At 48.5% G+C, this 22,652-nt stretch overlaps 9 protein-coding genes across 9 annotated transcripts; 7 read left to right on the forward strand and 2 right to left on the reverse strand.

Annotated features, from left to right (window-relative positions):
• Positions 1-235: 235 nt before the first annotated feature.
• On the forward strand, positions 236-2,227 carry F9C07_2077122 (putative transporter; the record flags this gene model as incomplete). Its single annotated transcript, XM_071508832.1, has 8 exons — positions 236-290; positions 318-428; positions 496-751; positions 814-931; positions 1,007-1,069; positions 1,155-1,720; positions 1,849-1,981; positions 2,027-2,227. 8 exons carry the CDS (start codon positions 236-238, stop codon positions 2,225-2,227), a joined length of 1,503 nt encoding a protein of 500 aa, XP_071367540.1.
• Positions 2,228-4,196: 1,969 nt separating this feature from the next.
• Positions 4,197-6,044, forward strand: F9C07_12952 (putative MFS multidrug transporter; the record flags this gene model as incomplete). Its single annotated transcript, XM_041295425.1, has 5 exons — positions 4,197-4,258; positions 4,315-4,422; positions 4,481-4,534; positions 4,589-5,050; positions 5,111-6,044. 5 exons carry the CDS (start codon positions 4,197-4,199, stop codon positions 6,042-6,044), a joined length of 1,620 nt encoding a protein of 539 aa, XP_041150814.1.
• Positions 6,045-6,710: 666 nt separating this feature from the next.
• Positions 6,711-7,991, forward strand: F9C07_12951 (uncharacterized protein; the record flags this gene model as incomplete). The annotated part of the gene is made up of 2 exons (XM_071507926.1): positions 6,711-6,899; positions 7,884-7,991. 2 exons carry the CDS (start codon positions 6,711-6,713, stop codon positions 7,989-7,991), a joined length of 297 nt encoding a protein of 98 aa, XP_071367541.1.
• A 1,639-nt stretch (positions 7,992-9,630) lies between these two features.
• On the forward strand, positions 9,631-11,366 carry F9C07_2287764 (uncharacterized protein). The gene is made up of 2 exons (XM_041295424.2): positions 9,631-10,038; positions 10,123-11,366. Exons 1-2 carry the CDS (start codon positions 9,883-9,885, stop codon positions 11,059-11,061), a joined length of 1,095 nt encoding a protein of 364 aa, XP_041150812.1. The 5' UTR covers positions 9,631-9,882; the 3' UTR covers positions 11,062-11,366.
• A 350-nt stretch (positions 11,367-11,716) lies between these two features.
• On the forward strand, positions 11,717-12,387 carry F9C07_12949 (ubiquitin-conjugating enzyme E2 15; the record flags this gene model as incomplete). Its single annotated transcript, XM_041295423.1, has 3 exons — positions 11,717-11,876; positions 11,971-12,063; positions 12,131-12,387. The coding sequence occupies 3 exons, from the start codon at positions 11,717-11,719 to the stop codon at positions 12,385-12,387; spliced, it is 510 nt and encodes a 169-aa protein (XP_041150811.1).
• Positions 12,388-12,781: 394 nt separating this feature from the next.
• Positions 12,782-13,748, reverse strand: F9C07_2077504 (RTA1 domain protein; the record flags this gene model as incomplete). The annotated part of the gene is made up of 4 exons (XM_071508840.1): positions 12,782-12,878; positions 12,932-13,006; positions 13,057-13,158; positions 13,213-13,748. The coding sequence occupies 4 exons, from the start codon at positions 13,746-13,748 to the stop codon at positions 12,782-12,784; spliced, it is 810 nt and encodes a 269-aa protein (XP_071367542.1).
• An 871-nt stretch (positions 13,749-14,619) lies between these two features.
• Positions 14,620-15,991, forward strand: F9C07_2076710 (C6 transcription factor; the record flags this gene model as incomplete). Its single annotated transcript, XM_041295422.1, has 2 exons — positions 14,620-14,685; positions 14,891-15,991. The coding sequence occupies 2 exons, from the start codon at positions 14,620-14,622 to the stop codon at positions 15,989-15,991; spliced, it is 1,167 nt and encodes a 388-aa protein (XP_041150809.1).
• Positions 15,992-16,820: 829 nt separating this feature from the next.
• Positions 16,821-19,496, forward strand: F9C07_1960868 (copper amine oxidase). The gene is made up of 3 exons (XM_041295421.2): positions 16,821-17,209; positions 17,256-17,684; positions 17,751-19,496. Exons 1-3 carry the CDS (start codon positions 17,156-17,158, stop codon positions 19,314-19,316), a joined length of 2,049 nt encoding a protein of 682 aa, XP_041150808.1. The 5' UTR covers positions 16,821-17,155; the 3' UTR covers positions 19,317-19,496.
• F9C07_1960087 (CDF zinc ion transporter) lies at positions 19,496-22,627 on the reverse strand. The gene is made up of 4 exons (XM_041295429.2): positions 22,066-22,627; positions 20,879-22,015; positions 20,613-20,831; positions 19,496-20,561 (listed from the first exon to the last, which is right to left on the reverse strand). Exons 1-4 carry the CDS (start codon positions 22,455-22,457, stop codon positions 19,676-19,678), a joined length of 2,634 nt encoding a protein of 877 aa, XP_041150807.1. The 5' UTR covers positions 22,458-22,627; the 3' UTR covers positions 19,496-19,675.
• Between the last annotated feature and the right edge of the window lie 25 nt (positions 22,628-22,652).

Consider the following 22,652-nt stretch of genomic DNA (forward strand, 5'->3'; position numbering starts at 1 on the left):
TAGACGTGCCATTCTCCTGTCAGAATTTCTATGATAATAAGAAAAGCCAATGAAAAGATTCACCGCGTCAAGTACATATGAATGTATGTATATTGGTTACAGTCGTACTCCGTAAGTATCTTCTCCAGCTTGCATAAAGAGCAGTCTTGTTTAACCTGTCTCATTGGAATGAATTAACCGTCTTCTTATATCTATCTTGAGTCTATCTATTCAAGTTGTTTCTTATTTCCTCTCAATGGCCTTCTTAAAGGGCTCCCAGAAAGAACCCTACTTTGGGATGAAAGGGGGGGGTGGCTGACCTTCTGGATTACTGTAAGCTCCTTTCCTGTCCAAGTCATGTTTCCAAAACGTGGCTAACTCCTTGTTTACTGAGCAGGTTGCCTGTGCCACAGACATGAGTTTGTTTGGATATGATCAGGGTCTTCTCAGTATGCTTATCCCAAGCCCCTGACCCCTGAGAGGGCCGCGTATGATACTAACAATGATCTTCGAAAGGCGGCGTTGTGGTTACGGAAGACTTCTTGGTGGTTCACGATCTGGTCGGAACGTCAAAGACTAAGACGCTCTCCACTGTCACTGCCATCTACGACGTTGGGTGTTCCTTCGGCGCACTCGTGGCTTTCGACATTGGGGAACGCCTGGGTCGAAAGAAGTCAATCTTACTAGGAACCACCCTCATGGCTATCTGCACCCTCCTCAAGTGCACATCTTACAGTCTTTTACAAATATTCGTCGGTCGAGTAACTCTGGGGTATGTTTCCGAAATCAGTGGTTTCTTACTTCGATTCCTTTCAATGACTAAGGTGAGGCCAGTTTCGGAAATGGCATCGATACATCAACAGCGCCAATCTGGAAAACAGAGACTTCCTCACCAAAATGGAGAGGGAAGCTCGTTTTCTTAGAAATGGTCATGAACCTCCTTGGCTTTTCCGTGGTCAACTGGATCAACTACGGTCTTTCATTTGCCGGTGGTGCGGTGGCCTGGCGGTTTCCGATCGCTTTCCAGTTCATGTTCATCTTCGTTCTCTTTGCAACTGTCCCATGGCTTCCCGAGTCCCCGAGGTACGTTGTCTACTCTGATCTTGTTTAGACCTACGAATGTGTCTCCAGTCACTAACTTACTATGTCACCCTAAACGCAGATGGCTCATGCAGAAAGGATACGAAAAGGAAGCCATCGAAATCCTATCATGCATCGAAGACAAGCGCATCGACGACCCCTATGTTGTGGCACAGAAAAACGAATTCGAATACACGATATACTACGAAAGAGAGAATGCCATCCGATGGCGCGACATCCTTCTACGCAGAAAGACCGACAGCACAGATTCCAAAAGCTTGCGACGACTGATCCTTGGCGCTGGCACACAATTCATGCAACAATTCGAAGGTATCAATATAATGCCTTACTATCTGCCCACTGTCCTCATGAGATTTGTGGGGCTTTCTGATTCGATGGCACGGCTTCTTACGGCAGTCAATTCTGTCACCTATCTTATTTACACCTGCTGTGCCGTAGGGTTGATTGAGCGAATGGGACGCCGCGGCCTGATGATGCTGTTTACCGCAGGCCAGTTCTTTGCTTTCCTGAATATTACGATCCTGCTGCGTTATGCGGAGGCCAATGCTGGTACTGTCGAAGGACAACGATTTGGTTTCGCCTCTATTGTGTTCTTTTCCCTCTTCTATATTTTCTTTGGTCTTGGCATGCTCAAGATCCCGTGGCTTTCCTACAGAGCGCAACTCCCTCCAAATGCGGAACAAGGGAGCTGCTGTGGCGACGGCAACCAACTGTTAATCAAATTCGATTATATATATTCTGTTCCGACAATCATCCTGACTTGTCCAGAATGACAAACTTTGTCATGGTGGAGATCACTCCTATTGGAATTGAAAACATCGGTTGGAAGTTTTGGATAGTCTGGACAGTGTTCAACGCCGCGTTCTTGCCAGTCATCTATTTCTTTTATCCAGAAAGAGATGTTGTCTCTGCTTTTATTCTTTCCTGAGGAAATACTTACCTTGAGTTTGTTCTAGCCAACCGCACCCTAGAAGACATTGATGCGTACTACCGTTCGAACCCGTCGTTGATCGTCATCAAGGATCCGGATGCCATCTCCGTCAAACGCCCGTTGAAGTACATTGAGCGCGAAGACCACGAGATGAAAAAGATTGGTGAAATCAGGACGAAGAAGGTCGATGATCTTATGGTGGAACATGTGGAATAAATGAAACTGTCGGAGTGTTGGTTATATGGCGCAGCATGAAGGGGTGAAGGGATTGACGATGTCGTGATATACCTTGAGATATAGGTAGTAAGCGGATCACTTCTTATTCAAGCCCTCTGATTACAACTACATCGTAAAGAAAAATTGTACGGCCAAGACTACACTGGTTATATCGGAAACAGCGAACCTGCCTTTGGGATCTGATTCAATATGTTTATGCCCTTGCAGTAGTAATATTAAAGAAGGCCTGGCTCCACATTCCCACGACGAGCCGCAGGAGGTCCGCGGAAATTGATTCCGCAGAATTATTCCAATCACGGTTTCTAATATCAGTCTGTTATCTTCCGATCTTTTCGAGATTTAGGGCTAGCTAATGCCGTGGCCCAGTTCCTCGAGACTTACGTCTCATCGTACAATCGACCGAGGGATTTTAGAACACTCCTTTTAGTGTCCAAGATAGCGGTTTAGTATTTAAACTATAGTCTACTATGACTTGAGTAACATGACACCTGGATAAGATTGATCAGATGCGTGATTATGCATAAAAGATGAGGTTCACACTCGCGTTGACCTGAAGTACGGAGAAAAGAGTTCACAGCCTACCTGTGGGATTCTCCCGCCCTGAAAAAAAAAAAAAAAAAGAAAAAGGAAAAGAGGAAAAAAAAAAAAAAAAATCAAATTAAAAAGCTGTACAGTGCTCTCTCCAATTAATTATCGATTATCCTAAGAACCCACTGGTCGCAGTGGTACCCATTTTCAAGGCATAAGCAAGTCGGGTGTGGGGCAATCCGTGCAAATTAAATTCATGCAAAGCTCCACTTCAGTCGTCTATCCAGTTTAAAACAATCCTAGTGGAAAGATAGCCAGGCACCGTAATGAAGATTTTCTCAATTTTTCCTCCATCAAGTTCACCAGGGCGAGGTGGCCTTACTACAAGTCGTTATGAAAAGACAACAGAGGGAAAACAAGGAATGTTATACAAAAGGGCATCAGTTGAACAAGTGACGATATTTCGAGTTAGGGCTTTAGAGTTTGCCGTTCGATTTGCCACATCGCAAGTATGACGGAAGATCTTCGGCGGTACCATAAAATCGTGAGAGATTTACGGCTATTGTGCGAGAGAAGAGGAAACCTGCAGTGGAAAGCGTGTAGTTATGCTACAATCTACAGTGTAGACAGGGTTACGACCCTAGAATGGTGGGTGGATTAATATAGAAACAACGCACTAGCTCAACGAGCGATCAATGCCTTTCATAGTAGCAGTTGTTAGGCAGCCTTAGAAAATGCAAAACAAAAGGGGCAGAGAAATGGAAATGCAACCAGATGAACTGATTATCGAGAAAAGTCTACGGAAAAGTGCTTCGAAGCCAGTGGCGGATGTAGTTCGTCATAGACATACCGTTCGGATAAAAGAGCCGGCCGGAAGCTCATATTGTTGCCGTGGTCGATTGCAAGGTTAACGACAGTTTTCACGAATATGCTCCGGAGTGTGGTTGCTTTGAAAATGAGAATTTCCTGGACGGATGAGTCTCATATTGAAAAGCCACTGCGTCAAGAATTAGCGGATGTGTCGAGAACGTTGCATTAGTCGTACTCCACCCAAGGCATCGTGGAGCTATAGCCGTGGGTCTTCCAGCGCTTTGGCCTGTCACAGAACTCGAAACTCTTCACCGGCCCCAAGAATGGATTTGCCATCGAATCGACCGAGGGTTCCGTACTCCATAATGACGAAATCCTCGGTCGGCTTTCATGCTTTTCACTTGTCTGTTCGGCATGCCGAAACGGAATCCTCGGGGTCCAGTCTAGGAACGCCCGGAATTAACTTTCTCATCTGAACGAATTTTCAGCTCTTCAAATGTAGAAATCGGCGGTGCAGTTTCCTGTTCCTTTTCTATTCCCTTTCCATGAGACGGTCGGATTGGTTCGTAATCCACTGACTCCAGCGCCTTTCTGTTGACTGTCTCTTACAATGGCCGATCAACCCGCCAACAACGCCCCGCATAGTCAGTCCAGTAATTCTTTTCTGGACAGGTTAGGACCTGAATAATTGCTGTGTGTTTATCACGGTCGGGCTGACACCTCACTAGGCTAAAGGGCTTCTTCGGCTTTGATAACGATGTCGACCCCGATGAACTGCGTAACAGCAAGGACATCGAAATCCACTCTTGGAACGGTCCAAACGACCCTGAGAACCCGTACGTAGTCATCCTGTCTGTCAGGATGGTCGCATTCGTACTTACTGACCCTTCTTAGGTTCAACTGGAGTCTTAAGTACAAATGGCTTTTAACAGTCACTGTTTGCTTCATGTGAGATCCTATCGCTTCGCTTTGATTGATATGCGCTGACCCCTTATAAAATAGCTCTATCTTGACTGGACTTCCAGCAGGAACCTATGGCTCTGGAAATGACTGGATGGAAGAGAAATTCCATGTTCAGAATTCTCCTTTTCCCAACCTCTACTGGGCAACGACGTCCTGGAATATGGGCGCTGCCTTCTGGCCGTTGATCTTTGTGCCTCTCACTGAGTCTTCTGGTCGTATGCCTGGGTACTTTGTAGCCTATGTGATCCTGGTGATTTCCTTATTCCCATCGGCATTCGCGAATAACTTCGCCACGCTGGTTGTCACTCGCTTCTTTGGTGGCGGTGCCTCCTCGGTCTCCATCAACATTGTCGGAGGAAGCATCAGTGACGTTTGGTTGGGTGAGAAGGCTCGCAGTCTGCCTATGTCGTTGTTTGGCTTCACCAGTGTTGTAGGTATTGCACTGGGCCCCTTCATCGGTTCGGCCATTGTACAGATCCACAAGTCTGACCCTTGGCGTTGGTAAGCGATCTCATCTCTTCGTGTATCAAATACACATCTCTGACAGCACATGTCTCGCAGGATCTTCTATATTCAGATTATCTATAATGCCGCCCTCATCCCCGTGTTCTACCTGATCCTCAGCGAAACCCGCCCTGATGTGATCTTAAAGAAACGGGCCCGAAAGATCCGGAAGGAAACCGGCCGACCTGTCTATGCCCAAGCAGAACTCAACAAAGTCAACACACTCAAGCTTCTGCAGATCTCCTTCCAACGTCCTACACGTATGCTCTTAACTGAGCCTGTTGTTATATTCTTTACTCTCTGGATCAGTTTTGCCTGGGGTATTTTGTATCTATTCTTCTCCAGTGTGGTCCAAACCTACAGCACCAATTATGGCTGGGGCGTTATGGCCACTGGTCTTGTTCAACTCGCTATCTCCGTGGGTGCGGTCATCGGTACAGCCATCAACCCTATCCAGGACTGGATCTATCTGAGTTCGGCCAGACGCAACTCCGAAAAGCCCGGCAAACCCATCCCCGAGGCTCGTCTTTACACCGCGATCCCCGGTAGCTTACTTTTCGCAGCTGGCCTGTTCTGGTACGGTTGGGCCAGTATGCCCGACGTGCACTGGATTGTACCCACGATCGGCATCACGGCTGCCGGTATCGGTATCTACTCCATCTATATGGCTGTGGTCAACTACCTTACCGACGCGTACGAGAAGTACGCCGCCTCGGCTTTGTCGGCTGCTTCGTTGGGTCGTAACTCGTTCGGTGCTTTCCTCCCTCTGGCTTCGCCTCAGCTGTTCTCGAATCTCGGCTTTGGATGGGCCGGTTCGTTATTGGGCTTTATCGGTATCGCGCTTTCGGTTGTCCCTGTTGTCTTGGTGTTGAAGGGTCCTCAGATCCGTAATAGTAGTCCTTTCATGCGTGAGTCTATGTGGACTTCGGATGAGGTTGATGAGGTGGATGAGCCCAGTGCGGAGAAGGTGCCTACTGCTGAGATCCCGTAAATGGTGGTTCATATTTTCCTTGAAATGCCGGTAAGAGGCAGCTCCTTTGGTTTCAGTCTTTGTTAAAGCTATTGCTTGCTCTTATATCGCTCTTAATTGAGTTGAGTGTACATATTAAGCCTGCTTACATATTGGTTCACATGGGCTACAATGTCATATGAATACATATACAAAAGAGTTTCTGGCATGCAGAATGCGTATAAACTTTTGCACGAATTATTCATTTGGTCCTGGACTAAATACGAGAAAGGCAAACGGTCGTTATCCAAATAGTCAGGTGAGCTAGGTCTGCTTGGTACTGGACACCAAATCTCGAGCCAGCTTCGCTATACTGCTCAATTTTGCAGCAGTGTCGCTGTCCTTGAGTCGCTTTGCTGGTTCTGTGAAAAAGGTTTCGACCCCGAGCCTTGGATCTTATTGGACTTCCCTTGAGAATCGATTCGGCTGAAAGCTTCCTTCATTACATGGAAGTCTTTGACCACTTGCAAAGTCTTGTTGCTCACGGACTATGACACCGTTCACATTACACGAGGGCGTGGCTCGATTAGTTTACTTCGCAGTTTCGGGCGCGACAATGCCATCAGCTGGGATTTTCTCGAGAATCCAACAACGAAAACCGGTGTGGTGACCAGCTTGCAGGGCGCCATCTTGTCGAAGCGAAGAACCATGGATCCCTTCAAGGCCATCATTACACTCAGTGCTCGCCTGGATACATTTGCCACAATCAATACCCTTTTCAAGAAGGATCCCAAGGATGATGATGTCTGGTATGACCCTAAGGAGGCCACTACAAACTCACTGAATCAGTATGACATCGACAACCTCGGAACACTGAATCTGAAGTCCCTCTCATGTGTAACGTTCCATACTCTACTAATGGACACGGTGAAGGAGGAGCGAATACATGGATAGAGATGACCGCTGGAGGGAGATGCAACATAACCATTGCATACTCACTCTTTCCGGGAAGAAGATAATTACACTGACCAATAACCGTTTAGCTGGGTAGGAGAGAGACAAACACCTCGCACGTCGTGCAACTACAAATGGGATATGCTATGTCTCCAAAGGTGGTTGGTGTGGAAGACTTGGGTGTAGGACAGGGTTACGATTGTTTGTTGTTCAAAGAAATCTCGTCGCTGAAACAACTTGTGAAAGAGCGTTCTTTATGCCTAGTGGAAGATGTCCATTCTATTTTTGATAATTCTATTCCTTTGCTGAGCTTCGTTTAACCTTTTGTGTACTGTGGTTCACTACCAGTCTCTAACAGTCCCAAAATAAAACCGAGACACTACATTTCCGCCAAACTATTAAGAGCGTCCCGATTATAGTGCTGCAAAGAGTCACAGTTAGACGTTGCCAAACAAACATGGACAAGTTGAGAGTTATCAATAACCCACCAGAAACTGAGATACAAGCTGTCGAGTAAGAGATATCCATTCGCCTCTCCACAGATCAAGTGTCATTTCACTAACACACAGCCTCATTTAGTGTTGTTGCTGTCCATGGCGTCGCCGGCTATAAGACTAGCACATGGGAGTCCTTAGATCCCGGCACCATAAGTTATGTCGAATGGTTCAGCGGCCGTTCCATTGTGCGGGTCTCAGTATATGAATACCATTTTATTAGCAAAGGGGCGAACGCTTTCACCAGACTTGGACTTCGAGCCGAGGCGCTTGAGATGCTTGAAGCCATTTCCAGGTTGCAAGGAGGAAAACAAACAAAAATTGTATTCGTCGGGCATGACATTGGCGGGATACTCATCAAAGAGGTGACTATGGCAAAGACCCTGTGTTGATCTGAGATCCGTACGCTAAGATAACCAAGGCACTCATCCAGGCCGCCTTTGGACATGATGCTGATGATCAACATAACGAGGGCGAACTTGAGAATGTCGAGGGCAAGGAGTACTCTTCCGACGATGGAGACCTCAAGGGAGATGACTAGGGGGCAATAAATCAGCTTGCACAGGGCATATGATAAAACTATTTACTTTTCCTAGGTCTCATACACCCGACGCTGGGGATAACATTCTAGTGCTAGTGGTTAACGTAAGAACAATCATTTGGCTACCATGAATCACCGACTATAGGCTCCCTCGAGATCGATTGGAAGACGGTAGTCTGGGGATGTTCCCAGTTACCCTTGACATACTTGGCACCGAAAAGCTTTGAGCCACATACTGTACATGTTTCTAAGACTGCCATACGCCCTCGTAACCCACAATGAAAACTCTCAATCCACATATAGAAATCCGTCCCTGGAGTTGGTAGAAATCGAGTTTCAAATGAGGAATTAAAGGGCCATTGGTAGTACGGTCAACACATCAAGGCACCAAGGAAACGTGCTAAGGCAGTGGCAACACACGGGTATCATACATCGTAGTGACGGTTAATGTCCTCCCCAACAGGGCGTGACTACAAGATAGTCTCGCACCTTGTAGGGTCCAGATGTTCTTTCCAGTAAATTAGGTCTAATCACTTACCCTATCACCACTGCCTATTTAGGGTAGTAAGGCTATACATGTAGTGGGTACTACTTTAACATGCTATTAGGGAGAGGGGTCTAACCTAGGAGCTATTGAGATACCTGAATATATACATGGAGGGACCTACATAAACTTTGTAAGTAGTGGTATTCCTCGGAGCACCTATATACCTATACTACACAGGGCCCTACTAGACTGAATACATTAGATATGATCAAGACAGTATATCCATAGTGAGATACACAACCAGCATACAGGACTACCCAGGATATACAGCACCATCAGCCAATCAGAATACAGGTCACTATAGCGCTTTACATGCATGTTGTTAGGGTTGATAGTGCTCTAAGCTTCTCTCCACCAGGCATGTTACTACTAAAGGCTCACTCAGGAAAAGCTCAGAAGTATAAGGAGCCTCGCCCATGAGACCTATTTACAGTGATTCAGTCCTCACTAAGCACCACTGGTCTCTTAGCCAGTCAGCTTGTAGGGACCCGTCCTCCCACAATCCCACCGACCTCGGCTGGATGAGGGAGATATATCCAAACGTTTCCATGTCCGAATGTCATTTTGGGGGGAAGTGAATTTGGATGAGGCTCCTATACAAAGTGGGCCCCTTTTGTTTTTTCACTTTTCTGCCAAGTTTGATAGAGGATGGCATTGTAGTTCTTCGGAGTTTGTGGACGTTTTCAATCCCACCTCAGATAGGATTAACCGTTCTTTACTACGGGGAATGACATACATGTCCTCTGAATCCTCTTTCATTATTATTATTCGTCTTTCTATTCTTCCTCCTTTTTTACTCTGTTTGTCTTTATCTCTTCTACAAGATTACTAGTTGTCCAATATCTGTTACCTCGACAGCTTGCTCGGAAGGACTGGTTTTCCTTCTCGTACCCCAGGCTTGACGATGACAATCACTTACCCATTGTGGTCAGAAATTATTGGTTGTGGCTGAAGTATACTGAAAGGCTTGGGGAATCATTAAATTTCATTCAAATAAGTTGACACAGCATTGCTAAGGTGAAGAAAGTTATTTCCAGGGTACCTCCACGTCAGGTGTAGTGCTAGGACTAGAATGGTATGGTGGGGCCCGCCCCGATGATCATTGGTGGGCCCGAACACGGCGTACCGCTCAGCCTCTTTGCGACCCTCGTTATCACCATCTTTCATCATCTTCCTTCATCATCTTCAACTTTCGATTTCATCTATTATTTTATCATCCAAACTATCGGTCTTTCGTTTCGTATTCGTTTCACCTACTTTACTTAACGTGCTCTGGTCTAAATCTTGATTACTGTGCTCTCCATCTCTTCAGCCAGTAGCTGACACGATAAGGAGTCCGCAGCCATGGTTGTCTCGTCCCTTGTTCGCCGAGGCATGGAGCTGGCCTCCGACATGCCCATGAACTCCAAAAATCCTGAAGTGCCTTCCATTCATCTGTCAGGATGGCTGGCTGGTCTTTTTGTCTTCTCTGTCCTAGCTTTCTTTTTTGTTGTCTTCTCGGTAAGGTCACTGTTCTTTGTCATGCTCCTATTTTAGTGGGTTGTGCTCCTCGAGATGTCCTACGGTCGCTAATACCATCTCTAGATCGAATACACCTATGGAATGGTGGTTGCAGCTCTCGCCGCTGTCGAGGAGACTAACCCCGATATCTATATCCGCGTGAAGACCGACTCCAATCCCGACAAAGATGTCGACGCGGCTGAGCCCGAGGCAGATATTCTTCGCCCTCAGCCTATCACTAGTAAACTGCGCACCACCATTAAACATCTCCGTGCACGCGCCGGCTTCTGGTCTCGTTTCCGCGGTTTCGGTCTGTTCTTCGCATACTCTCTAGCCGAGGGGTTTCTCTTCTCGATTCTACCCTTGTCCATGACCAACTTTGCCGGGCAGTTGGTCGCCAGAATGATCATCGGCATGGCCCTGGCCAACCTGGAAATGACCTGGGTGCATATTGTGATATCTGAGCCCTCCCCCAAGCGCTTCTACCAGCGCATTCCCGGATTCAAGAGCTGGCTGAGGATTGCCCCTGTCGTTGCCTTTGAGCAAGGCGCTGTCTGTGCCGCTTTCTACATCCCCCTACTTATCTCCGGAGCTGCTGGAGCTCTGAGCGACTTGGTTGTTGATCCCAACGCTAACCTCCCACCGGCTGAGCTTGTGAGCCGCGCAGCCACGGTCATCGCCATCCCATCCCTGCTTGCTGGTCTCGTATCCATCCCCGTGCGGGCCGTTACGATTCGTGTTGCAGCCTCCATGCTTCCAAAGGAGGATGAAGCGATCATACCCTTTGACCGCTCCTTCGGCGGAAAGGTGGTTCCTGCCACTCTGGGCGGCAGCGGTAAGCTCAGCATCAAAGATGCATGGACGACCTTTGATGGACCTGCTCGCATTCGCTACCTGAAGGTGATTGGTAAGGCCTTTGCCATGGAGTTTGCCGCGACGATTCTCTTTTCATTTGTACTCGGTTGCCAAGTCCACGCGGGGGCATTGGCATACGGTGTCCGGCGTAGCGAGGTCAGCGCTTAGCTGATCCACATATTTTAACGTACATGAGATTTTCTTTCCTATCTATCTTCTACTATTACCACTTCTTTCTTTTTCTCTCTTGTTTTGTTGTACAACTTGGACATACCTTTTCTTGGCGCTGCGTCATAACAGGTTTTTTATCCACTACGAAGCGTCACGGTTCGTTTCGGTTGTCCTGTTGACCTCTCCTATTGTGTCGATACATGCGCTCTGTAGCCCTTGGTTAGTTATGCCGAAAACGTACTTGTGTTTAGTGCATCTGAAATACTATATTGAACCTACTCTACATTATGCACAAGACCGTCGCTTACGTGGCTGTTCCAGAAGTTCAGTATATGTACAGTATACTGTAACATGTAGGGTGCCTGAAAATTAACTCCCCGATGCCTGACTAAGGCCATCCAACTGACCAATAGCCCCGCACCCCGCCCGACCAAACACACCGCCCTCAGTGGCCATCCTTTCACCACTTCTCTCGTCACTGATAATCTTTTTTACCCTTTCTTCCTCCTGGGTACCTTTGGAGAGTTGTTCTCTTGTTGAACCGCCATATTAATTGTATGCGCTCCTAGGGTCTCGTCAGGCGCCTGATTCCTTCATCCCGCTCCTCTTTCTCGCCCCGCGCTACCACTCCCGAGACCAGATTTCCACCACTATGGCTACATCACCAGCAGGTCGTATGTTGGTGAGACAGCTGCAACAGATGCAGTCTGCTAAAGACCTTCCTGGCATTAGCTGTGGGCTTGTCGATGAAAATAACGTGTTTGAGTGGGAGGTCATGCTCATGATCTCAGACGATGTCAAGTTGTACGGTGGTAAGTTCTATTTGACTTCCGAAAAGATTCGATAATTCGGCAGTATATATCTATATCCTTAGACACTTACTGATCGACTTTAATTTTTTAACAGGTGGCTTTTTCCGTGCTCGACTCTCCTTTCCTCCCGAATACCCACATATGCCACCGAAGATGAAGTTTGAAACGCCACTTTTCCACCCGAACAGTATGAATTTCTCCCCTCTTCCCCTCTCTGCCTTGTATATCCCGAGCCAGACGCTGATGATTTATAGTTTACCCCAACGGCGACGTCTGCATTTCCATTCTGCACCCACCTGAGGAAGACAAGTACGGTTACGAGTCTGCTGCAGAGCGCTGGTCCCCCGTCCAGACCCCGGAAACAATCCTGCTATCTGTGATCTCCATGCTCTCGAGTCCGAATGATGAAAGCCCCGCCAACGTTGAAGCTGCCCGCCTATGGAGAGAAGACCCCAAAGAGTTCAAGAAGAAAGTTCGCAAGTGTGTCCGAGACAGCCTGGGTGAGGAATAAAGCACTCTTGATTCATGACGAGATTTATGCGTGACTGGTGTTGTTGGCCATTGGGTTGAAAGGCTCGAACATATTTTTTTTTCTTTTGTTTTCGCTTCGCATGATAGACTATTTAGTCTATCGAAGAGCGCCAGATTTTGTCTCCGCGAATTTTTATCTTCCATTTCTCTAAGTTCTGTCTCCCCTGGAGTTACGTGATATCGGCCCGGAGTTGAAATTTGGACTTCTTGTTTTGCATTGCCGTTGATTCATACTTCTCCGACTATACTGCAGCCTAGCGCTGCCGACATATGTTCAGTTTCTGAACGAAATGAATATATCTATCTGCATCTATCTTAAATATTCGCTTCTGTTGTCATACATGGGGTATCTTTAGTCGTATATGATGAGTATATCAGGCAGCTTCGATGTTCTTGTTACCCTTCCTCAATGATGGGAGGAAGAGTCCAGGATGAAAAACGGTCAGGGCCAATACCGCCAAGGCAACCATCCTATTGAGATTAGCAAATCTGCATGATCAGGAGACGTCCACGGGGGTACTCACATTCCATCCAAGACCAGGAACTCGTCCTCCTTTTGCATCAAGGGGTTTCCCCATCCGCCTGCCATCTCCGGGATACTGCAGATTACGTCAGTAAAGGTGATCCCCATCGCCCCTGAGAGACTTACCGATAGATACACCGAATGAGAACAGTGAGGTAGGCGAAGATATCTGCGAAAACCACCAACTTGATCCGTCCATTCCCCCCGTCTCGTGCCTTCTCTCCCGAGCTAGACCGAAGATAACGGATGAAAAAGTCCAAGGCCAATAGCCCACAAACGGACATGGTCGCGACCTGGAACGCTATACCCGTGATGATAATATCATTTCCCGCATTGAGAAGATCCACTTGCTCACTCCCAGCAGCAGCCGCCACACCACCACCGGCAGCCTGCAAAATCAGAGACCCAATGTCACAGCCGATGAAAATCCAGGTGAACAATTTCGGTTTGAGGCGCGAGTGTTCCGGTCCCAGTGAAAGGATGATGTGCTTCAGAGTGAGGTAGATGCCCGCAGCGATGAACGTTGGCCCGAGGATAATCGCCACAATTTGTAACTTAAATGCGCCGCCGTCCCAAGGGTTCTTATTCATCAGTACTCGACCGATATAGCCCGCCATCTCGAGGAGCGTGCCGACCACCAGTGCCACCATCAGTGTCCACGAGCGAAAGTAGATGCCGAAACCGAGTTGAAATACGCCACAAAGGCCATAGAAGACCGAGAAGAAGATGTTGCCGCCATAGTTGGGATAGTAGCCGTATGTTGTAGCTTCGACGGGGCACAGGGGCGTGACTTCTGTACAGGTTTGATAGCTGGCCATGTTACTTAAGGCTTCGAAATTATTATATGTGTATATAAGAGAAGAGAAAAGAAAATGAGCCGAAAAAGAACGACAGTCGCTAGAAACGAAGGAATATCAGAACAGATTTATATGGCTTGTAGTCTATCAAGACAAAGGATCAGGGAGAGAAGAGACCGTTGAGACAACTCCATGGCAGGCACCTCGTATATATTTGATGTAATATTTTAGAGTCCCGGTTCTCTTCCCCGATTGCCATGACTCGAGTGGATCCTATCGGCAAATTTCCTGCGTCTTGTAGGAGAATATTATGCTTTGGAGTACCTGATTGGATCGCATTCGCTCTCGCTCTCGCATTCGTTTTCGCAGCCCCACTCGGCCTTCTAAAATTTGATCGTGGGCCCTGACTGATTCGTTGATCCGTAAGCTCTGTTACTCGAAGGAACACCGAGATAACCACTTGGCACCACGCTGACATATTTGTTCATCTCTGTAGACCGTGCTTACTTCCCAAAATACCCGATAAGCCTCTATACGTACGTAGTTGAGCCGCAATCCTGAAAGAAAAGGAAGATGTACTGTGTACACTGTACTGTACTGCGAACGAGACAAGGCACTATGGAGTAGCGGCCGCAGTGGGGAGCCAAGACCCCACTGCGTCACTGCCTCATTTGGGCGTTAAACGTTCAATAAACCTATTCTTTCAAGAAAAGGAGAGCAGCAGTCTTTATCCTCACCAAGATTTAATACCCAGCTCGTCTGCCCGGAACCACGTGACATCATTTGACTACGGGGATTTTTCCCCACGTGTCCCCACGTGTTCTCCACGTGGTTCGCAGTCACAGGAAATCTCCTAGTGTCAAATGTACTTTTTTGCTCTTGTGGATTGACCATGCCACGGAGGGCCCATACGAAATCGCGCAATGGCTGTGATCAATGCAAGAAGAGGAGAGTAAAGGTAGGTAGCTTTTTCTCGGTCGATCCACCGTGTTACCAATCCTACCATGATCTGTAACTGAACATACTTCCAACTCCTCCCTGGCGCTTTTATCAATCTATAGCCAATCATATTTCCATCATGATTAGATAAGGAAGCTTAAGCTCTAATTTGTCTTCTTCATTTTATACTGTTTACACCTGTCCTTTCTCCTAACATCATACAGTGCGATGAAAAGGGCCCGCCATGTTCAAATTGCGTCACCAGAGAACTTGGGTGCTCTTACTTGAACACTCCCGCAGCACGCAGCATAGCCAGTTCTTCCTCTGCGAGTCCGAACTCCATTCATCCCGGACAGGGCCAGACCTCGGATGCAGGCGGTCACCCCTTCGCTGGCGTCGCGGCTAGCGTTCCATTTACCTATTCTCGCAAGCGGGAACTAGAGCTTATGCATAAGTTCACCACTGATACATATCGGAGTCTCTGCAACAAGGAGTCAGACCACTATGTATGGCAGATTGTAATGCCACGCAAAGCTCTGGAGCATGACTTTCTCATGAGTGGAATTCTAGCAGTAGCCTCCCTGCACACGGCCTCGGCTTTAGAACCTCCAGAAGCTTTGTCATATATTGATACGGCCCTCGAATACCATAACCAGGGGCTTGCACCCTTCCGACACGCAATTACCAATCTAACCCCATTCAACTGTGACGCCGTCTTTGGCCATTCCGTCATCACCATCATGATCTGCATCGCTCTTCCCCGTTTACCAGGCTCCAGAGGCGAAAGCTCTAGCATGACCGAGAACCTCATATTCATATTTGAGTTACTAAAAGGTGTGACCAAGATTTTCACGATCACGCGGTCCTGGCTGGAAAATAACCTATTTGCTTCCAAGAACGGCTTCTATGAGAAATCTGTTACCCCACTAGATGCTGGAACTGAGGCTGCTTTGACCCGTCTAGCCGATCTAAATGATACACTCCTGTCTAGCGTTGAACCAGGCCAACACAGTATCATCAAAGATGCCATCTCTCATCTTCGTCGCTGCTTTGCTCGCTATGCTCATGAACAGGATGCAGCGTCAGTTCTGTCCTGGCTTGCGGGCGTCGATAAGGAGTTTGTTCATGTTGTTTATCGTCGCCAGCCGCTTGCATTGCTTGTCCTCATGCATTGGGGTGTTCTACTAGCTGAGCTTGATGGAAAAACATGGTGGGCTAGGAAGTCTGGTTCGGCCCTCGTCTCTGAGATATTGATTGCTCTGCAGGGGGGTGATACCCGGTGGGAAGAGGCGGTGTTATGGCCGAAACAGAAACTGGGTCTTTAAAGTGGCCTCCAGAAACTGGTCAGAAGCCATTTTCCCAGCTCTTACGACGGGCGAGTGTCACTTTAGCCGGATGCCCCATGGAAATTGCATTTACGGGGAAAGCTCACTTTACGTGGTATGGTCTCCTGGGTTTGTTCACAGGGAGAGGGCATCATCGTTCTCGCCATCAGAGGGCTTCTTGAACTAGAACACGAGAGAGAAACTCCACCCCTGGAATCTCGAGCCCAGCAACATTTCAGAACAGAAAATTCCACAACGAAATGTAAACCATGAACTAGCCTACGCTAGTCATTATTCATTTAATATCCAGTGGTGATGACAATGAAGGGATGGTCTGCAATGACGCGACACTAATGCACATATCGGCGGCATTAATGATGGCTGGCCCGGGTACCACCCACATACTAGCCTATTCCGATGCTATTAAAGTTTGGTTTATGCTGTCCATTTCCCTTAAATCTGCGTGCCTGGATCCTAAACTACGCATAATGTAAAGCTCACAGTTATATGGATATCTTACCTTAACTGCGGTTCAGGTAGATGAGCTCCGGTCGATTTTGTCCGTTATTACGGTCCTTCCAGAGTCGAGTCTCAACAACAGAGAATGTAAGGAAGCAAAGGCAATGGGAAAACAATTATCGTTTCGTCGGATTCAAGACAGACAAAGCTGGTCTACGATGTGTGATGTGCATAAATCTCTGTTACTCTGGATTGGATTCGACACCTGAGGCTTGAACTAAAGCGGAGAATGAGTTAGCCGTAACCTTTGAAGGTATAAGACTTATTGCGTGACCGTTAGAGCCTTTCTCTAGAGTCCAAATGTACGAGGGTTCCTTCTCATGGTCTTGTCCGCTAAGGGATGTTCGAGGCGAGGCGGTGGGGAGAGTCTTAGGAAGCTTAGCCTTTAGGGTTGAAGATCCGCCTCCACGTCCCGGTTAATCTTAACCGTAGCGGACGCTGCTCTCTTGGCAGTGGGGGAAGTGCTGCGGAGTTGATGCGATGACAAAGAGGTTTCAACCTATTTGAACACCTACGTGTGGCACCTTCCTTCTCCAAAAGAAACACACATCTCGATTCTTTGAGGAAGGGCAAACACCGCACTCAGACCACTATCTATATACATTGTCTTCTTTTGCCGTGTTGAGCATTTGGATCCAATTCACAATGACTCTGTCAATGCATCCATTCGATCCTCTGACACCCAGAGAGATCTCCAAGGTAGGATTTTCACAATAAATAGGAGAGCATTGTTGACCGAGAGCAGGCTGCAACTATTACACGCTCTGCGCTACCTGGAGAGAGCCCCATCTTTCGGGTGATAACGCTGAAGGAGCCCCCCAAGCAAGACATGATTCACTTTCTAGACAGGGAGCACTCTGGGCAGCCGCTAGATGTACGCCCTACTCGGGTAGCTCGCGTACAAGTGGTTACCCGCAGCGAATCTAAGAACAAACTCATTGAGCTGCTGATCGATCTTGACCATGCGGCAGTTGTCAAACAAGAACATCTCGCAGGGAAGCATTCTTATATTGACTCTGAGTACATGAAGTCAGTTGAGCAAGCCTGCTTGGCCGATGCAAGGATCCAAGAGGAGATTAAGAAACTCAAGCTGCCCACAGGAGCAACAGTGATTGTCGAACCGTGGGCGTACGCTACCGATGGTATGAACGACATGTCCGAGCGTTTATCGATGGTGAGTATACTCCTCTGTAGTTAGGTGCCTGGCTGAGATTCAAAAACTAACAAATTCATATAACAGTGTTGGTTCTATATGCGCTTGCTCGACAATCCCGATGCCAACTACTATGCCTACCCGCTGGATTTATGCGCAGAAGTCTCCGAACAGCTTCAAGTGACCAAGATATACCAGCTTCCATCATCGTCAGAGGAGCGTATCCACAACCACCCACAGCCATATGACCAGCGCAAGGTTCATTCCACCGAGGCAAGCGAATACCACCCAAACCTACGACCACCGCCGCGGAACACCACAAAACCATACCAGGTGGTCCAGCCCGAAGGCCCCTCATTCAACGTCGAGGGTAATGTTGTGACCTGGGAGAAATGGCGCATGCATGTAGGGTTCAACTACCGTGAAGGCTTGACCCTGCATGATATCCGCTACGACGGCCGTAGTCTCTTCTACCGTCTATCCCTAGCTGAAATGTTCGTGCCCTACGGAGACCCCCGCGCCCCATATCCTCGCAAGGCGGCCTTCGATCTAGGAAATGACGGTGCCGGCATCAACGCCAATAACCTACGTCTAGGCTGTGACTGCCTAGGTTTAATTAAATACTTCGACGGCTGGCACAACACCAACTCAGGAGAACCACTGAAACTCCCCAACGTCATCTGCTGCCACGAACAAGACGACGGGATCCTCTGGAAACACACCAACTTCCGCACACAAAATGCAGTAGTCACCCGCGCCCGCGTTCTAGTCCTCCAAACAATCATCACAGTCAGCAACTACGAATACATCTTCGCCTTCTACTTCGGCCAAGACGCCTCAATCCACTACGAAGTCCGCGCGACAGGTATCCTCTCCACCTGCCCCATCAACATCGGCCACAAAGTCCCCTACGGCACCATCGTCGCTCCAGGCGTCCTAGCCCCATATCACCAACATCTCTTCTGCCTCCGCATCGACCCAGCCCTAGACGGCCACTCCAATTCCCTCCAAATTGAAGAATCAATCCCCATCCCCCTAAGTGATCCCACAAACCCCAATCCCTTCCGAGTAGGCTACACAACAACCAGCAGGATAATCGAACACGAAGCAGGCCTCGACCTCGACTTCACAAAAAACCGCACCTTCAAAATCATCAACGAACACTCCACAAACCCAATCACAGGTACCCCAATCGCCTTCAAACTCCTCCCCTACTACTCCCAAATGCTCCTCGCGGACCCGTCCTCCTACCACGCGAAACGATCTGAATTCGCCTCCCACGCCGTCTGGGTTACCCGCTACCACGACGATGAACTCTTCCCTGCCGGCAGACATACCATGCAATCTGCCGGTGGCGAGGGGATCGCCTCGGCCATTGAATCCCGCCGTAGGCAGTCTAGTCAGGATTCAAGTGTCCGTAATCAGGATATTGTGGTCTGGCATACTTTCGGGTCTACGCATAATCCCCGTATCGAGGATTGGCCTGTCATGCCTGTGGATAAGATGGTGGTTGGGTTGAAGCCTGTGAACTTCTTTACGGGGAATCCGGCGTTGGATGTGGCTGTTTCGACGCAGGAGAGGAATAAGAGTGTTTTGTTTGAGGGGGTTGGGAAGGCTTCGTCGGGCGGAGGTGCTGCGTGTTGTAAATTGTAGATTCTTCTATTTGTTTGTGTGTGAATTGGTGGAGGGTATGTTGGGTGTTTGTTTTCTGGGGTTGTTTTGGTGGATTAGATGTTGTGGTTCTTTGTTGGCTGTTTTGACCCGCTTCTCGGTTTTGACGTTAATGTTTTCAAGTGGTTGGGAATTAATCTCAATCTCTCGGACGAGGGATCATCATCTGCATGCCCGAGTATACGAAAGGGCAATGGGCAATTCAGAATATGTTTAGAGAAGACATAATGCATCAACGGCTTCATTGCAGATATACATCCGCTATACTGTTATGATATGTACTACATAACATCAGTCAAGACAATAGAAGAATAATCCAACTGCCACAGTCTATCGTGGGATTAGGAGCTCTTGTTCCCTCCACCTCCGCACCAGCATCGTCCGTCACCTTCTCGTTCTACTTGGACCAGAATATCCATGCCTTTTTCTCGGAGAAAATCGACGGTCCGTTGGCGCACGTCTTCAAGGTCGGAGCTGCGGGACGCGATGACATGGATTACGCCCAGAACATTGGGGTTGGACTTTTCGTGTGCGTGGTCGTGGTCGTGGCTGTGGGAGTGGGAATGGGAGTGCGAGTGGCTGTGGCTGTGGGCGTGGTTGTGATTGTGACTGTGGTCGTGACCATGACCATGACTGTGGCTATGACTGTGTTCATGGCCGTGATCGTGGTCGTGATGGCTATGGCTGTGGCTGTGGCCGTGACTATGACCATGGCTGCAGCCGTGGTCGTGGTCCGATTTTGCCGTATCGTCGAGCCAGAATTTGGGAACAGTGTACCCTACAACACCCCGCAAGGTGCTAACGCCAGCTAGCGTCTCGCGAACATTATATTCGACGTCGGCCGGAAGTGTGAGGAGCAGTTTCTTGGCCGTGCTGCTGACTAGCGGCACTGCAGAGGCAAAAATCAAGATGGCAATCATGCAGGACGCGATGGGGTCGTACCCTGACCAGCCAGAGTAGTGTACGAGAATGGTCGATATCACAACGGCGACGGAGCCAAGGGTATCGGCGAGAATGTGGAGAAAGATCCCGTGCATGTTCTCATTGTCATGCGAATGATCATGGCCATGGTCATGTCCGTGGTGCGCATGGTCGAATGCCATGATACCCACAAGATTCACAGCGAGGCCGGCAGCACTGACCACCAAGAGCTCTCCGATACGGTGCATCTGGCTGCCCGATGATAACCTTTCCACCGCTTCGTAGATGATCTCGATACTGATGATCCTAGAAACAAAGTCAGCGATACAATCTGATAACGAGCGGATGGCCACTCACATGAGGAAAACGCCGTTAGCAAACCCAGACAGTGTGTCTACTTTGCCATATCCATAAGGGAATCTTGCGCTGGGTGGCCATTTACTCATAACGGCGGCGCAGAGGCCAACAACAAGCGCGAGACAGTCAAAGAACATATGGATGCTATCACTGAGGAGTCCCAGCGACCCTGTGAGAAATCCGTAGGATAGCTGCACGAGCATGAACGCAAAATTGAGACTAGTAAGGTTAGCAACAATGAAGTAGATGAGAAACAGCGATCTTACGTCATGAAATAGAAGATGCGACGAGAGTCACTCTCTTTGAGAATGCTATACAGTAGAGGATACGGTTCACTATAGCGGAGGATAAGCTTCGTGATGTTGGACGCATCATCAATGGAGTGAGTGTGGTGATGGTGATGATGGTTATGGGCTTGCATCACCAAGCGCAACTGTCTATCCTCAAACCTAGAGGCGAGAACCGCGATCCCAGCAAGTACTCCTCTAAAGACGAAGACCACATAAACACCGTCGCGCGGTGGTGGTGCGCATAGCAGGGCGGCGCCACCAGTTGCAATAGCAAGACCAATCTTGTGCGGCGAGCGTAAGTTTGCCGGCGCCACATACATTAAGCATGTTGCAAAACCACCGGCAGCTGCCACTACATACATTATATCCGAGAAATCGAATGATAAGCCCCCGACAACAGCCGTGCCAACTACTAGGAGCAACCCAAGAAGAGCAGTGAGCATGGGATCGCTGGGCGAAACACCAGATGATTCCGCTCTCGAAAGCTTCTCCTGGGCTACTGCTGGGTCATAGGCAGGGTCAAATGTAAAGGCCAGGAAAGGCGGGCGAATGACAAAAACCGAGGCAAGCAATGATACATAGCCCAAAAAGGGCTCTGAATCCCAAGCAGTATTCATTCCATAGAAGCTCAACACGACCACAGTCGCGATGACACCAATTGTCAGTTTCTTTTGACTCAGCCGTCCTTTGCTGTCTTGAAAATCATAGCCACGCGCAATTGTCGGTACCCCGGACGACATTGCCAGAGTAAGCACAAATGCGACAAGGAATCCCCCCACCTTAAGCGCCGCATAGATGGGTAGTGCAATTGAGCTCATTTGCGCAAAGGAAGCAGTAACGGTTGTCGGATGGAGTTTGGGTAATGCGACTAGTGAATCACGCCTATCCCGTTGGGCTACTCGAAGTAACTGCCCCCCTCCCAATATAATCATTGTTATGGCCGTCAAGATACATGTCCTCAATGGAATGTGGTCTAAATGCCCTGTGCCTGAAGGTGCGAAACTTTCATTATCAATTGCCGGTTGCGACTCCGTCCATTGTGCATGGTGTGTATAATACCACGAAATGGCAATCCATGGCAAAGCTATCAGGGCTCCGGCGAACATTTCATGACTAAACGGCCGTTAACTAGTGATACCAACCCAGGATATGGACGTACTCACGTCCTCAATGACTCGGGGTTGGACGATACGATAGGCGTATCTGGCACCAGCCCCGTTACGCTACCAGAATGGCTATGTTTCGATATGTGTGTGTGAAGACCATTGGCGTGGTCGAATTTTCCCCACGGTTCGCCATGACTTGAAGAGTGTGAGTGTGAATGTTGATGTCCATGCGACGAGCTCGATGCATTCCCGTTGACGTCTGTCGGTCCAGTCAATGGTTGAGACGATTGTTGAGTGGAAGCTGCATCAGACGCAGAATAGGAGATCGGCCCCTGCGACCAGCGTTTGGAGCGTGAATGACCACGGCTAGGAGTGGGCTTATAATGACCCTGTGTCGACAATGTGGGAGAAATTGTATCCACACTGGACACAGGAGCGCCCGTTGACATGGTCTCGGTGTGCGACACCTACGTCGCAGAGAATCGGTTCGGCGACAATCAAGCAGACAGGAGGCGGAGAGGCCGAGGTTGAGAAGAGCAATCAAGGAATGGGGGCGTTCTGGGAGCTTTAGCAGCTCAAAGAAGATATTCAACCGGGCGATTGAGGCAAGGGACGCGGCATAGCGCCAGGGATAACAAGTAGAC

The sequence above is a fragment of the Aspergillus flavus genome, chromosome 8 (genome assembly GCF_009017415.1).
Source record: "Aspergillus flavus chromosome 8, complete sequence".
Lineage (NCBI taxonomy): Eukaryota > Fungi > Ascomycota > Eurotiomycetes > Eurotiales > Aspergillaceae > Aspergillus > Aspergillus flavus.

Excerpts from the sequence above, each read along its gene's own strand:
- F9C07_1960087 (XM_041295429.2), bottom strand. The coding sequence starts at position 22,457 with ATGTCAACGGGCGCTCCTGTGTCCAGTGTGGATACAATTTCTCCCACA. Across the intron at positions 22,016-22,065 it reads AACCCCGAGTCATTGAGGAC|TCATGAAATGTTCGCCGGAG; the intron begins GTGAGTACGTCC and ends ACGGCCGTTTAG. Across the intron at positions 20,832-20,878 it reads CGCATCTTCTATTTCATGAC|TCTCAATTTTGCGTTCATGC; the intron begins GTAAGATCGCTG and ends TAACCTTACTAG.
- F9C07_2287764 (XM_041295424.2), top strand. The coding sequence starts at position 9,883 with ATGGTTGTCTCGTCCCTTGTTCGCCGAGGCATGGAGCTGGCCTCCGAC. Across the intron at positions 10,039-10,122 it reads TCTTTTTTGTTGTCTTCTCG|ATCGAATACACCTATGGAAT; the intron begins GTAAGGTCACTG and ends TACCATCTCTAG.
- F9C07_1960868 (XM_041295421.2), top strand. The coding sequence starts at position 17,156 with ATGACTCTGTCAATGCATCCATTCGATCCTCTGACACCCAGAGAGATC. Across the intron at positions 17,210-17,255 it reads CACCCAGAGAGATCTCCAAG|GCTGCAACTATTACACGCTC; the intron begins GTAGGATTTTCA and ends GACCGAGAGCAG. Across the intron at positions 17,685-17,750 it reads TGTCCGAGCGTTTATCGATG|TGTTGGTTCTATATGCGCTT; the intron begins GTGAGTATACTC and ends TTCATATAACAG.